This window comes from Dreissena polymorpha, chromosome 14 (genome assembly GCF_020536995.1).
Source record: "Dreissena polymorpha isolate Duluth1 chromosome 14, UMN_Dpol_1.0, whole genome shotgun sequence".
Lineage (NCBI taxonomy): Eukaryota > Metazoa > Mollusca > Bivalvia > Myida > Dreissenidae > Dreissena > Dreissena polymorpha.
This window is the reverse complement of record NC_068368.1, coordinates 30,762,714-30,778,319: the sequence shown is the minus strand read 5'-3', so window position 1 is coordinate 30,778,319 and position 15,606 is coordinate 30,762,714. Positions and strand designations below refer to the sequence as shown.

The 15,606-nt window shown below is 36.3% G+C and overlaps 1 protein-coding gene across 1 annotated transcript; it reads right to left on the bottom strand.

The window, feature by feature from the left end:
- Nucleotides 1–4,914: 4,914 nt before the first annotated feature.
- LOC127859051 (acireductone dioxygenase-like) lies at nt 4,915–12,700 on the bottom strand. Its single transcript, XM_052396455.1, has 4 exons — nt 12,499–12,700; nt 11,038–11,157; nt 10,294–10,473; nt 4,915–5,186 (listed from the first exon to the last, which is right to left on the bottom strand). Exons 1-4 carry the CDS (start codon nt 12,619–12,621, stop codon nt 5,070–5,072), a joined length of 540 nt encoding a protein of 179 aa, XP_052252415.1. The 5' UTR covers nt 12,622–12,700; the 3' UTR covers nt 4,915–5,069.
- Nucleotides 12,701–15,606: the final 2,906 nt, after the last annotated feature.

Sequence of the window (15,606 nt, the reverse complement as noted above, 5' to 3'; positions counted from 1 at the left end):
CCAAGGGGCGGGGCATTTTTTCTTATATGGCTTTATATGGCTATAGTAAAATCTTGTAAACACTCTAGAGGCCACATTTATTGTTTGGTCTTCATAAAACTTGGTCAGAAAATTCATTCCAATAATATCTTGGACGAGTTCGAAAATGATGCCAGTTGGTTGAAAAACATGGCTGCCAGGGGGCAGGGCATTTTTCCTTATATGGCTATAGTAAAACCTTGTTAACACTCTAGAGGCCACATTTATTTTCCGATCTTCATGAAACTTGGTCAGAAGATTCATTCCAATAATATCTTGGATGAGTTCGAAAATGATGCCGGTTGGTTGAAAAACATGGCCGCAAGGGGGGCGGGACATTTTTCCTTATATGGCTATAGTAAAACCTTGACACTCTAGAGGCCACATTTATTTTCCGATATTCATTTAACTTGGTCAGAAGATTTGTCCCAATTATATCTTGGATGAGTTTGAAAATCGTAACCTTTGCTTGAAAAACATAGCTGCCAAGGGGCGGGGCATTTTTCCTTATATGGCTATATATGGCTATAGTAATTTCTTGTTAACACTCTAGAGGCCACATTTATTGTCCAATCTTCATGAAACTTGGTCAGAAGATTCATCCCGATAATATCTTGGAAGAATTCGAAAATGATGCCGGTTGGTTGAAAAACATGGCCACCAAGGGGCGGGGCATTTTTCCTTATATGGCTATAGTAAAACCTTGTTAACACTCTAGAGGCCACATTTATTTTCCGATCTTCATGAAACTTGGTCAGAAGATTTGTCCCGATAATATCTTGGATGAGTTAAAAAATGATGCCGGTTGGTTGAAAAACATGGCTGACAGGGGGCGGGGAAATTTTCCTTATATGGCCAGGGATCATATTTTTTTGGTTTTGTCGGTTCGAGACCGATTGGGGTCATGAAAGACCGATTGAAAATCGATTACACAGTGTACATGCTAACACACCCTGACATTCTTAACTTGATTAGGTGTGATAAACCATTCGCTGCAGTCTCTAAACCGGTCAGGACCGGTTTATTGCACGTCTGACCAAGAATAAAAAACTTGTGAACAGCGGATTAAAGACGCATCCGAAAAGACGCGTCTGAAAGCATGCGCTGTAACTAAACAAAACATGCCGATACATTTTCCACCAGCGTAATAATCAGGTAATATAATTATGAATCGCCAAGGACGGTCCCAAGCCCGTGCTGAAAAATGAGGAGGGTTGGGCTTGGGGCTAGCAACCACACCCTCTGCAAAAATGCTTGCTACGGAAACGACAACAAGGGAACAAACGACAAACGGCGCCGGGAGCGAAGCAGACCAGGCAACTGGACTTATGAAGAATGGGGATCAAAGCCGCAAGGAGGTCCCCACCCCGATAGCAGAACTCTTGACGCCAAAGCGATGGATCAGAGTTTAAAGTTGGAACGTGCGAACACTCTACCAGACTGGAAAGCTAGCGCAAGTGGTGAGTGAGCTGAACCGATACAACCTAACCCTTATAGGAGTAACAGAAGACAGATGGACTGGTTCTGGCAAGCAGAAGATGAGTTCCGGAGAAGTCATCATCTGGCCAGGAAGAACTGACAACGACCACCGGGAAGGAGTTGCCGTCATCATCAGCAAGAGCAAGGCCAACACCATGGAAACCTGTGAACGAGCACCTGCTGTACGTCAGGATGAACTCCAAGTACGCCAAGTTGTCTGTTGTTGTGGGCTACGCACCAATAGACAACGTGGAAGAAGAGGACAAGGATGCATTCTACGACGCCCTTCAAAGTGTTTTAGAGGACATCCCTCAACACGACGTGCTGATGTTGCTCGGCGACTTCAATGCTAAGGTTGGCTGCGACAACAAAGACAGAGAGAGGACCATGGGACGACATGGAGTGGGTGTGATCACTGACAACGGGGAGAGACTAGTCAACTTCTGCCAACATAATGACTTGGTCATAGGAGGGACCCTGTTTGCGCACAAGGAAATCCACAAACTAACATGGACATCACCAGACGGCAGGACCCAGAACCAGATCGACCAAATCATCATCAATGGTCGGTGGAGGAACTCTCTGCAGGACGTGCATGTGATGCGACATGCAGACATCAAGCTCAAACTGAAAGTCTTCCAGAACAAGTGCCTGCGCCGGATCATGAAAGTCTTCTGGCCAAACATGATCAACATGGAACTGCCTGAATGAGCTGGCGCAAACAGCATCGCTGAGACCATCCCTTTGAGGAGATGGAGATGGCTAGGCCACGTCTGCAGAATGCCACCTGACTTGCTACCCAGGGTGGCACTGAGATGGACTCCACAGGGGAAAAGAAACCGTGGACGACCCAAAGAGACGTGGCGCCGAACCGTGGAGCGAGAACTCAAGAACAGAGGCCTCACTCTGCAGACAGCACCCGCAACAGTAGCATACAGACCAAAGTGGCGCTCCCTTACCGTCGCCTCAAGCACCAGACGGCGCAGAGAGGATTGATGATGATAATTATGAACGAAAGTTGCGGATCTGATCGACAGAACAGCCGAAAGTTAGTTTTATGGGCGGATCTTCACATAAAATAGTACACAAGAAAAATAATATACATTGTATAAATCTTTAGTAAAACCGTGTTAGAATCAAAATAATTTGTGTACTTTATAGTTTGTTGTTGAATAACTCACGACCGGAAAATTAGATGTGTGGTTTCAAATGCTTCGCTCTCGTGATTTAATCCCTACACATCTAAACTATCGGCCGTTGGAATTTGACAACAAACTATAACGTACACGAATTATTTCTTAATTATTTGGTTTTGTTATGATCAGTAGCCAACCTTCACACAGACATTTGTTTGGTTCACTGCATGTTTGTAAGCTATTATGAGTCGACAACGATTTAAAACATTGGTAAAGACAATTCACCCCCAGGAGACAATTCACGCGCTAGACAATTCAAATTTGATTTTAATTATTTTTTTTGTACCCATATTTTATTTCGTACCCACATTTTTTTTCGTACCCAAAATTTTTCGTACCCAATTTTTGTTCTTACCCAAATTTTTTTCGTACCCATTTTGTTCGTACCCAAATTTGTTCGTACCCAAATTTTTTTGGTACCCATTTTTTTCGTACCCAAATGTTTTTCGTACAAGTTTTTTTTTCGTTCCCATTTTTTTCGTACCCAACTGTTTTTCGTACCCAAATTTTTTCGTACCCAAATTTTTATTCGTAGTATCATTTTTTTTCGAACCCAAATAGTTTTTTGTACCCTTATTTTTTCGTACTCTAATTTGTTTTCATACCCAATTTTTTTTTTCCTTCCCACATTTTTTTTCGTACCCAATTTTTTATCGTTTCCAAATTTGTTTGTACCCAAAAAATTTACGTACCCATTTGTTCGTGCCCAATTTTTTTGTACCCAATTTTTTATTCGTACCCATTTTTTTCGTACCCAAATAGTTTTTCTTACCCTTATTTTTTTCGTACCCTATTTTGTTTCGTACTCAAATTAATTTTCGTACCCAATTTTTTTTTCGTACCTATATATTTGTTGGTATCCAAACCTTTTTCGTACAATTTTTTTTTTCTTACCCAAATTTTTTTTCGTTCCCAAATTTTATTTTGTTCCTACATTTTTTTGGCATAATTTTTTTGTACCCAATTTTTTTTTTCGAACCCAAATATATTTAGTACCCACATTTTTTTAACATTTTTTTTCGAACACAATATTTTTTCATTCCCATTTTTTTTATTACCCATTTTTTTCGTACCCATTTTCGTACCAATTGTTTTTTCATACTCATTTTTTTTTTCGTACCTAAATTGTTTCGTACCCAATTTTTTTTCGAAATAATCGGTTTTCAATTTGATTTGATCTCCCCACTCATTCCAACTCTAGTACAGTAATATAAATGTAATAATGGTTGCAATGCAATGTGAATTAATACGGCAAAAACAATTTTTTAAAGAGACAATTAAAAACAGATATGATAAAAATAGCCTCTTGTCAAACTGTCCAAGATATAAAAAATATTGCAGTATTGTGGCATTACACATGTGATATATAGAGAATGAACTGCAATAAGGAAAGGTTCAAGTTGCTGAAGAGTTTAGATAAATGCATTCACTGTCACATCATAATTACTGTAAAATCATTTATATGAGTCACATCAAATTTGTGGTTTATAAGAAACTAATTTTTTTTCGTAGACACATTTGTGGATATCTGATTTTGAAAAAAGAGGAATTTGCAGCAGTCATTTTCGAATGGGTTTGTGTTCAATCTGTGAACCCAAGAAATAAAACAAGAGCACCGCATAACTGGTGCCACGCTCGGCTGCGAAAGCTTCAGAATTTTTTTTATTTTTAAACACAGTGACCTTGACCTTTGACCTAGTGACCCAAAAATGGGTGTGGCGTGTAGAACTCATCAAGATGCATCTACATATGAAGTTTCAAAGTTGTAGGTGGAAGCACTTTGATTTTAGAGCCTATGTTAAAGTTTTACATTAGAGGTCACAGTGACCTTGACCTTTGACCTAGTGACCCAAAAATGGGTGTGGCGCGTAGAACTCATCAAGGTGCATCTACATATGAAGTTTCAAAGTTGTAGGTGGAAGCACTTTGACTTTAGAGCCTATGTTAAAGTTTTATATTAGAGGTCACAGTGACCTTGACCTTTGACCTAGTGACCCAAAAATGGGTGTAGCGTGTAGAATTCATCAAGGTTTATCTACATATGAAGTTTCAAAGTTGTAGGTGGAAGCATTTTGATTTTAGAGCCAATGTTAAGGTTTCAGCACGACGCCTACAGCGGACGGCTGATGACGAGCTGGCTATGACAATACCTCGGGTTTTCTCCGAAAACAGCCGAGCTAATAATGTATGTCCAAATAATAATAATCATAATAATTGAACAGAAAGTAAAAAGTAATTTTATGGAACATTCATCTCATGATTAGCCCAAAAAGCAAACAAAAAATATTGCTATAATGATAACAGTAGAAGACGCCAGCACTTCCAATATAGATCTTTCCAGTTAACAATTTGATTTCAATTTCATGTTAGAGTAGATCAGGCACTTTCCAAGGTTGCCAGGTACTGGGTGCGGGCACGGTGTTCGTCTGCAGGTCGGTTGACAGGGGTCCACACAGGATCACCAACAAAGTAACGTCTCACCTCAATGTAGTTCTGTTAGTAATATCAGAAAAACAATTTTTTAATACGATGTTGTATCTGTTATGTAGAGTTCACTTCAAACGATCCTTGCATAAGGGGGTTTAACCAAGTGGTCTAATACATATGTACTAGAATCAGAGAAACTGTTAAGACAATCATCACATCCGAATGAAAACAAAGTTGTTATTAATAAGCAGATAAACCATGATAAGAAAAAATGATTTGAATTCAAACATGACATAGTAAAGTATTCAGAAAAAACAAGGCAGTATCTGTACAGTTTTGGAACTGCTTTCATGAGTACATGTATTGCAATCCGTATTATTTAATGACACATACATAGATCATAGTCTACATACAAATAGTCTTGTAATGTGAGAAGTTTGGATATTAATTTGTAAGGGTACTGGCTTGAGAAATTTCTCAGCATACAGTATTTCAGTAATGATGAAACGTTGTTAAGATACTTTAAAATAAACAACTACTTAACACAAAATGTAAAGAATCCTACAAATTTAGAAATTCACAGTCACACATAAATTAATTTTTTAAAAGACATAAAATTTTAAGTTAACAGTACTATTTTCAGCTCTTTTTCTTTTTTCAAAAACTTGAGTAAGCCAATCCTTACATTGGTATTGAGATTATACTTACATTGGAAATGAGAGTATGCTTACATTGGTATAGAGAGTATGCTTACATTGGTATAGAGAGTATGCTTACATTAGTATATAGAGTATGCTTACATTGGTATAGAGAGTATGCTTACATTGGTATTGAGAGTATGCTTACATTGGTATAGAGAGTATGCTTACATTGGTATAGAGAGTATGCTAACATTAGTATTGAGAGTATGCTTACATTGGTATAGAGAGTATGCTTACATTGGTATAGAGAGTATGCTTACATTGGTATAGAGTATGCTTACATTAGTATTGAGAGTATGCTTACATTAGTATTGAGAGTATGCTTACATTGGTATTGAGAGTATGCTTACATTGGTATAGAGTATGCTTACATTGGTATTGAGAGTATGCTTACATTGGTATTGAGAGTATGCTTACATTGGTATTGAGAGTATGCTTACATTGGTATAGAGAGTATGCTTACATTGGTATAGAGTATGCTTACATTGGTATAGAGAGTATGCTTACATTGGTATAGAGTATGCTTACATTGGTATAGAGAGTATGCTTACATTGGTATTGAGAGTATGCTTACATTGGTATAGAGTATGCTTACATTAGTATAGAGTATGCTTACATTGGTATAGAGTATGCTTACATTGGTATAGAGAGTATGCTTACATTGGTATAGAGTATGCTTACATTGGTATTGAGAGTATGCTTACATTGGTATTGAGAGTATGCTTACATTGGTATAGAGAGTATGCTTACATTGGTATAGAGTATGCTTACATTGGTATAGAGAGTATGCTTACATTGGTATAGAGAGTATGCTTACATTGGTATAGAGAGTATGCTTACATTGGTATAGAGAGTATGCTTACATTGGTATAGACAGTATGCTTACATTGGTATAGAGAGTACCCTTACATTGGTATAGAGAGTACCCTTACATTTGTATAGAGAGTACCCTTACATTGGTATAGAGAGTACCCTTACATTGGTATAGAGAGTATGCTTACATTGGTATAGAGAGTATGCTTACATTGGTATTGAGAGTATGCTTACATTGGTATAGAGAGTATGCTTACATTGGTATAGAGAGTATGCTTACATTGGTATAGAGAGTATGCTTACATTGGTATATAGAGTATGCTTACATTAGTATTGAGAGTATGCTTACATTGGTATTGAGAGTATGCTTACATTGGTATAGAGAGTATGCTTACATTGGTATAGAGAGTACCCTTACATTGGTATTGAGAGTATGCTTACATTGGTATAGAGAGTATGCTTACATTGGTATAGAGAGTCTGCTTACATTGGTATAGAGTATGCTTACATTGGTATTGAGAGTACTCTTACATTGGTATAGAGAGTATGCTTACATTAGTATTGAGAGTATGCTTACATTGGTATTGAGAGTATGCTTACATTGGTATAGAGTATGCTTACATTGGTATTGAGAGTATGCTTACATTGGTATTGAGAGTATGCTTACATTGGTATAGAGAGTATGCTTACATTAGTATTGAGAGTATGCTTACATTAGTATTGAGAGTATGCTTACATTGGTATAGAGAGTATGCTTACATTAGTATTGAGAGTATGCTTACATTAGTATTGAGAGTATGCTTACATTGGTATAGAGAGTAAGCTTACATTAGTATTGAGAGTATGCTTACATTAGTATTGAGAGTATGCTTACATTGGTATAGAGTATGCTTACATTAGTATTGAGAGTATGCTTACATTGGTATAGAGAGTAAGCTTACATTAGTATTGAGAGTATGCTTACATTGGTATAGAGAGTATGCTTACATTAGTATTGAGAGTATGCTTACATTGGTATTGAGAGTATGCTTACATTAGTATTGAGAGTATGCTTACATTAATATTGAGAGTATGCTTACATTAGTATTGAGAGTATGCTTACATTGGTATAGAGTATGCTTACATTAGTATTGAGAGTATGCTTACATTAGTATTGAGAGTATGCTTACATTGGTATAGAGTATGCTCACATTAGTATTGAGAGTATGCTTACATTGGTATAGAGAGTATGCTTACATTAGTATTGAGAGTATGCTTACATTGGTATAGAGTATGCTTACATTGGTATAGAGTAAGCTTACATTAGTATTGAGGGTATGCTTACATTAGTATTGAGAGTATGCTTACATTGGTATAGAGTATGCTTACATTGGTATAGAGTATGCTTACATTGGTATAGAGAGTATGCTTACATTGGTATAGAGAGCATGCTTACATTGGTATAGAGAGTACCCTTACATTGGTATAGAGAGTATGCTTACATTGGTATAGAGAGTACCCTTACATTAGTATAGAGAGTATGCTTACATTGGTATAGAGTATGCTTACATTGGTATAGAGTATGCTTACATTAGTATTGAGAGTATGCTTACATTGGTATAGAGAGTATGCTTACATTGGTATAGAGAGTATGCTTACATTGGTATAGAGTATGCTTACATTGGTATAGAGAGTATGCTTACATTGGTATAGAGTATGCTTACATTGGTATAGAGAGTATGCTTACATTGGTATAGAGAGTACCCTTACATTGGTATAGAGTACCCTTACATTGGTATAGAGAGTATGCTTACATTGGTATAAAGAGTATGCTTACATTGGTATAGAGTATGCTTACATTGGTATAGAGAGTATGCTTACATTGGTATAGAGAGTATGCTTACATTGGTATAGAGAGTATGCTTACATTGGTATAGAGAGTATGCTTACATTAGTATTGAGAGTATGCTTACATTGGTATAGAGAGTATGCTTACATTGGTATAGAGTTGAGAGTATGCTTACATTGGTATAGACAGTATGCTTACATTGGTATAGAGAGTATGCTTACATTGGTATAGAGAGTATGCTTACATTGGTATAGAGAGTATGCTTACATTGGTATAGAGAGTATGCTTACATTGGTATAGAGAGTATGCTTACATTAGTATTGAGAGTATGCTTACATTGGTATAGAGAGTATGCTTACATTGGTATAGAGTTGAGAGTATGCTTACATTGGTATAGACAGTATGCTTACATTGGTATAGAGAGTATGCTTACATTGGTATTGAGAGTATGCTTACATTGGTATAGAGAGTATGTTTACATTGGTATAGAGAGTATGCTTACATTAGTATTGAGAGTATGCTTACATTGGTATAGAGAGTACCCTTACATTGGTATAGAGAGTACCCTTACATTGGTATAGAGAGTATGCTTACATTGGTATAGAGTGTATGCTTACATTGGTATAGAGTTGAGAGTATGCTTACATTGGTATAGACAGTATGCTTACATTGGTATAGAGAGTACCCTTACATTGGTATTGAGAGTACCCTTACATTGGTATAGAGAGTACCCTTACATTGGTATAGAGAGTATGCTTACATTGGTATAGAGAGTATGCTTACATTGGTATAGAGAGTCAGGGGGTTTTCAGCACTGTCTGCGCCTCCGGAAAACGGAGGCATTCCCAATGCAAACGGACCTGATCCCAAACCAAAATTAAAACAAAAATTCCCAATTTCCCAAAAAAAAAAAATTTTTTTTTAAAGAAGTGTTTTATGACATATGATTATTAGATTATAAATGTTCCATCTCTTCCAGCTGATGTGTATCATACCAACAAGCACTGCTGTGGTTGAGTGAGGAATCAGCACCATGAACCTGCTGTGCTCCCCATTTCACAGCACATTCACACAAACTAAACTGACTCATCTGCATTAAATGTCAAAATAACAAATAAAAACAAATTATTTGTTAAACATCTGACTTATTTAAGCATGATAAATTCACAATGTTTTCCCAAAATGAGCTGTTTCATCGAAGCAAAAATTCCCAAAATGGACAATTTTGTCGATAAAAAATTCCCAATTTGGTCAGACTCCTTTTCCCAAAAAAGGCAGAAAAAACCCTGAGAGTATCCTTACATTAGTATAGAGAGTACCCTTACATTGGTATCTAGAGTATGCTTACATTGGTATCTAGAGTATGCTTACATTGGTATCTAGAGTATGCTTACATTGGTATAGAGAGTATGCTTACATTGGTATAGAGGGTATGCTTGCATTAGTATAGAGAGTATGCTTACATTGGTATAGAGAGTATGCTTACATTAGTATAGAGAGTACCCTTACATTTGTATAGAGAGTATGCTTACATTGGTATCGAGAGTACCCTTACATTGGTATAAAGAGTACCCTTACATTGGTATAGAGAGTACCCTTACATTGGTATAGAGAGTATGCTTACATTGGTATTGAGAGTACCCTTATATTGGTATAGAGAGTACCCTTACATTGGTATAGAGAGTAGGCTTACATTGGTATTGAGAGTATGCTTACATTGGTATAGAGAGTATTCTTACATTGGTATAGAGAGTATGCTTACATTAGTATAGAGAGTATGCTTACATTTGTATAGAGAGTACCCTTACATTGGTATAGAGAGTTTGCTTACATTGGTATCGAGAGTGAATCGATGGTAGATTCCTGCTGGGAGTATAATCATGTCCCCCTTGACTAACGCAATACGAATCCAGCAGTCCTTGCTATCACGTACATCAAAGTACCCACTGCCATCCACACACAGGCGAATCTCTTCATCGTCATGGAGATGTTCCATGAAGAAAATTTTCAACTGATAAAAAAAATTACTGTTGATTCTTCTTTGTTTAAAATATAAAATAGCGCAATGCACATGGCCAAGTTCAATGACACATAACTCAGGAATGACTACATCACTGCACCTGAAAATTTTGTCTTGCACATTTACACTTCTTTAATTTCTTGTTTACGCATACCAGTACTTAAAGTGTCAAATCAATGAATCCCTTAAGAAACTTTATGTAATCAGACATATTCTGCAGACTAACAAAACAGACAATTAAACCCACTGACAGTCGGAGTGACGACAATGTACACTCTTTCAAACTTTTTTTCTGGGGTATAGTCAGGAATGAAATACATGTAACTCTAAAGGCAGTGGGATAAAGGTGTTGTCTGCATTTTTTTCAAGAAATATAGACTTCAACCCAAACATAGATGTTCAGATAAAGAATGTTTTTTGATGCAATGACAAATCTTGCAATTACTTTTAGAAAATATCTTTATGATGATATTGTTTGCAAGAGTTTAAACCTTCACAACCCAAACCACATTTAACCAACATGGGGAAACACAATTCACATGTTTCCATGATTACCTTCTCATCATAGTTTGGCAGTTTCTCCCTCGAGATTGTGATTAGATCTTCATAAGTGTACCCTCTCTCTTCACGTACTTTTCTCAGTGTCTCATCAGTGGCATAGTTGTCTGTATCAATCTGGAATGATGATGTTATGTAAATATTTTCTTTTAACTATTGAGCTGCGTTGATTATTTAGAAAACCTTAGGCTAATAGAGCAACTATTGAATTCCCTTAATGAGAAGAATCAATACTTTTCTTGGAGTGATATTGAGAACTACCCATGATGGGATTAAACCAGTCCAAAGACCATCAACCAAAAGAGACTGGCATTACTGCTAAAAGTTCATGCTTCTTTGTTTCTACAAAGAAACTTTGATCTTTAATATCCTTTCATGAGGAGAAAACACTATCCCTTTAAACAAACAATACAACTTTAAACTTGCCCGTATGAATGTTACATTTACTTTGTTTCAGACAAAGGACTATTAAAAAGCCAAATAATATACCTTAATGTATGCACATTAGTTAGACAAGATTACACTTCATTTTATTGCTAGTCCTATATAAATTAAACTCTGAATATCATGACCTTCATTTGTAAACATAACAATAAGGGGTTAAAGGTAAAATTCTAGATTTCAACGCTTAACCATCTGCTGTGGTTCAATTCTAATTCATGAACTTTTTGTTATCAAAAAACTATCAAAGGGAAGTAATCATGACATTATTATGAAATTTATTGAAAAATCATGTTGATGTTCCTTGTTCACAGTGCAGTATTTTCAGGAAATGTTTTTCAATATTTCAAAGTGATTTTTAAAATTGATATTTACATTATGCTATTTAGGCTTTAGCTTAAATCTTTAAATCTTTATTTTAAAATATGGAAAAAGTGTATATGAAATAAGACCAATACTGAATATGAATAAGTACTTAATTCAAAGAAATTCTCTCATTGTAGTAATATTAACACATACAAATGGCACACACCAGTAGATTATAAGCTTGTGACCGTAATTCAAATTTATTTTTCCTATAAAGAGCCTGTATGCAATTTCACACTTAATTTGAGGCCAAAAGTCCAGGACCCGATTAATATGTGGGATAGAATTTATCATAATGACTAGATATGTCTTGCATGTTCCAAAATGTCCAAGATTAATCAATATATTACAGGTGAAAGGTGAGTATTACTGATCAATAGTTATCATTTTTTTCAATAAGGCAATAATTATTGTCGCCATATAAGAAATTGTAAATGGTCCCTGCTCAGTACAATTATGACTATAAAGGCTCCAATGGTCATTGTCGGCTCAGGTACTACTTAAAAGTACCCCGGGTAAACTTAAGCATAACAAATAAAACTTAACGTTAAATATTGTTACTTAACTCATTTCCGAAGTTATCGTGTTAACAAAAATTACGACTATCCGGAAAGGTATTATCCGAAAAGATGCAAGTTCAAAACGACTTACTTTAAAGTACAACACACCTAGATTGGCCAGATGTTCGAGACTCACGGGCCGCGGCGGATTCTGCTGATGTGGTTCGCGCTGATCAACGCTCGTGTCATTGTCCATATACCACGAAGACACCATTTTATCCGTACGTACTGATAAGATCACTCTGAGTTACACAGACGCTTTGAGGCACACCCGCTGTTTTGTATTGATAGACCAATCGTGATACATCGGCTATCTCGGATTCCTCCGTAAGATTGATTTATGAAATAAATCGTCTGCTGATCCAGAGTGTTGATAGACGTCAAGTGATATCTTACCTATCTGCAGCGTATCTATTAGGTTTAATTTAGACCAAAGACCTATATAATATAGGTCTTTGTTTAGTCCCAGAAAACACTTAGTTCAAAATGTGTATCAAATTAAAAGAAAGACGTAAACTTTTTCGTGTTTCATCTAACCATCCCTTCGCTCGAGTTACAGTCTACAACAAACACTGAACAGTGTGTATATGCTCGTGCAGGTGGCACGCGTGTGGCTATGATTTTAATTAGTTAAAAAACATCATTCTGAATGAAATGTAATCAAATCATAACGAAAAATCAACTTCTCTGAAAAAAACAACAACACATTATCAAATACATATATAACATATATACATTATATTATATATATATACATTTAATAGAGAGTTTTTCCAGAGAAGTTGGTTTTTTGTTATGATTCGATAACAATGTATTTGTCATTCAAAATTATGTTTTTACTAATTAATATCATAGCCACACGCTTACCACCTGTGTGCGTATGCCACTGTCTAAATAAACTGCTGCTTAGCTATTTATTTGACCTACCAGTAACACGGCTGACATGATACAATGTTCTTTTATAGGTCTAAATGCCAGTATAATACCGTTATATTTGGTACCACGAGAAACCCGTGTTGCAGGCTAAGAAAGTAAGTTAAAAAAATCCTTTGTCGCGGTTCCATGGGGCCCCTAAAAGTCGCGGGGCTCACAGGCAGTTGCCTTCTCTGCATAATGGGTATTCCGGGACTGTCGGTATCGTAATGTACTGTCCCTGGTTCGAACTCCATCAGGCCACTGGACGTTTCTTGACAAAGAAGTTGAAGCTATGGTTGCTTCTATCAAACAAGCAGAATAAAATCCAATGGAAAACAATAAGCCACTGTTTCGTGGCTGCATACTGCGGCGAATGTTAGAGACAACTCCATAACCCATTGATAGGCTTAGATTTTACTTTATTTAACATAACACGGATGATCAGTAAATTGTTGCACATTTTCACTTGTTGCTAGTATTTGTCTCGGACGTTCCAAGTATCTCAAGCGGCGGCATGTGATTGACGGTGTAAGTTTCGGAGGGGAGGGGAGTGAACGAAACTGCGATGTCAGATTCAGATGGGTTATTGGGGAGGTCATATGGTATGTTTAATCATCCTTTATTAAAGTCGTCCAATGTGTTGGTGAATTTAAATTTTAGGATAACTCTAAAACATGTATATTTTTGCAGTCTTTCGACATTAGTGGATAGATAAAATTGGCGGATGATTTTCCAACCGGAGCAGTAAACTATGCATACTTCAAAATGAGATCTTAAATTCTTATACATAGACCCGTAAAAGCATTGTCAGCTATATTATTTGATGATAGTGTGCAATTTGAATTTAAGGTAAACAACTTTTTTACGTGTTTGAAAAACTAAAATCCCAGGCTGGTAACGAGTTACGTTAGTGGCATACGGCATAAGATCAATTCTCGCGTGACGCGGCTCATTTGGTAATGTAATTGGTGCGTTTATTATTTGTAGTTGATTTATTTGTGAACGAAATGGTTTGATTAATGTGTTACAATACACATATACTTGTGACTCTTAAACGTTCATAAACAAGTTTAAATAAAAGCGACACTATAATTACTTATAATCGCATTGCACAAGTACCTCCAGTTAAATCACATACATGTACATGTGCATTGTCGGTAAAATGCAACAACAAATAAGCCGACTGTCGTTCAGGGGCGTAGCTAGATGAAATTGAAGTGTACGCAACTTCCAAAATCTACGTCATTGGCGAGGTGCGAAGCGCCTAGACGGGGGAGGGTGTGTGATTGGGTAATCCGCCTCTCACAAGGGGGTATGGGGGATTTCTTATAATTTTTTTTAATGAAGACGCATTTTGGTTGCACTTTACTCGTTTTTTATTACAATATTGTTAAGTCGCCGAGAACCTATCAGAGTTCTTTGATTTATTGATTGGATAGTGCAAAACGCCATTCTCAACAGTATACTAGTTTTATTACGGCGGTTTGTTCAACTGAATTATCCTCGGGTACTACAATATGTTTAAGAATTGGGCCGCTTTCCTTCACAATAACAGTGGTGGCTGAGCAATAAATAATGGAAAAAAACGTCGGAAAGAAAGCTTAGCCGGAAACTCGATCTTCCGTTCCCTTGTTTAAACAGAACAATGTAGAGACCAATATGTTTGTATAGGCCCCTGAACAATAAAAGGAAGTGACGCGATTGTATTAAATATATTTGAAGATATAGAAAATTTCTGTAATCGATACAATAATCATATAACAGTTCGTATTTTTTACATAAATATTTTATCAGGTCCATCTCTGTTTAAGAGTCATAAAGCCTGAGAAGAAGATTTACGACTCTGCTAAAACTCAGCATGTGCGTTATGTCGTCCAGAATGAGACCTTTGTTGTCATTTGACATGTTATTAGAAGGTGACGCACGGTATCTTATCTTAATAACAGCATCTACACGTGTGGAGATATATGGTGTCACAGACATACCATTTAACACTTAAATCCACCATTGGGACATCGTCTCCCACGAGGGAATGCTTTTCGTTCCTCAATCGCAGATGGTGTTTCTTTTACCATTAATTAATTTAATTGAGAACAATCCGTAATTACCGAAGAAAAACATCACAGTGTTTGTGCTTGAATAGTTTAAATTGAAATTTTAACTGTATAGTCAACATTTAAGAAAGAAATTAACACGTTGACGGAATGTAGCGAACATTATTGGGACCGCTTAAGTTTACGTATGACAACATAAGTGTAATTTTGAACATTTTTTATGTTAAATT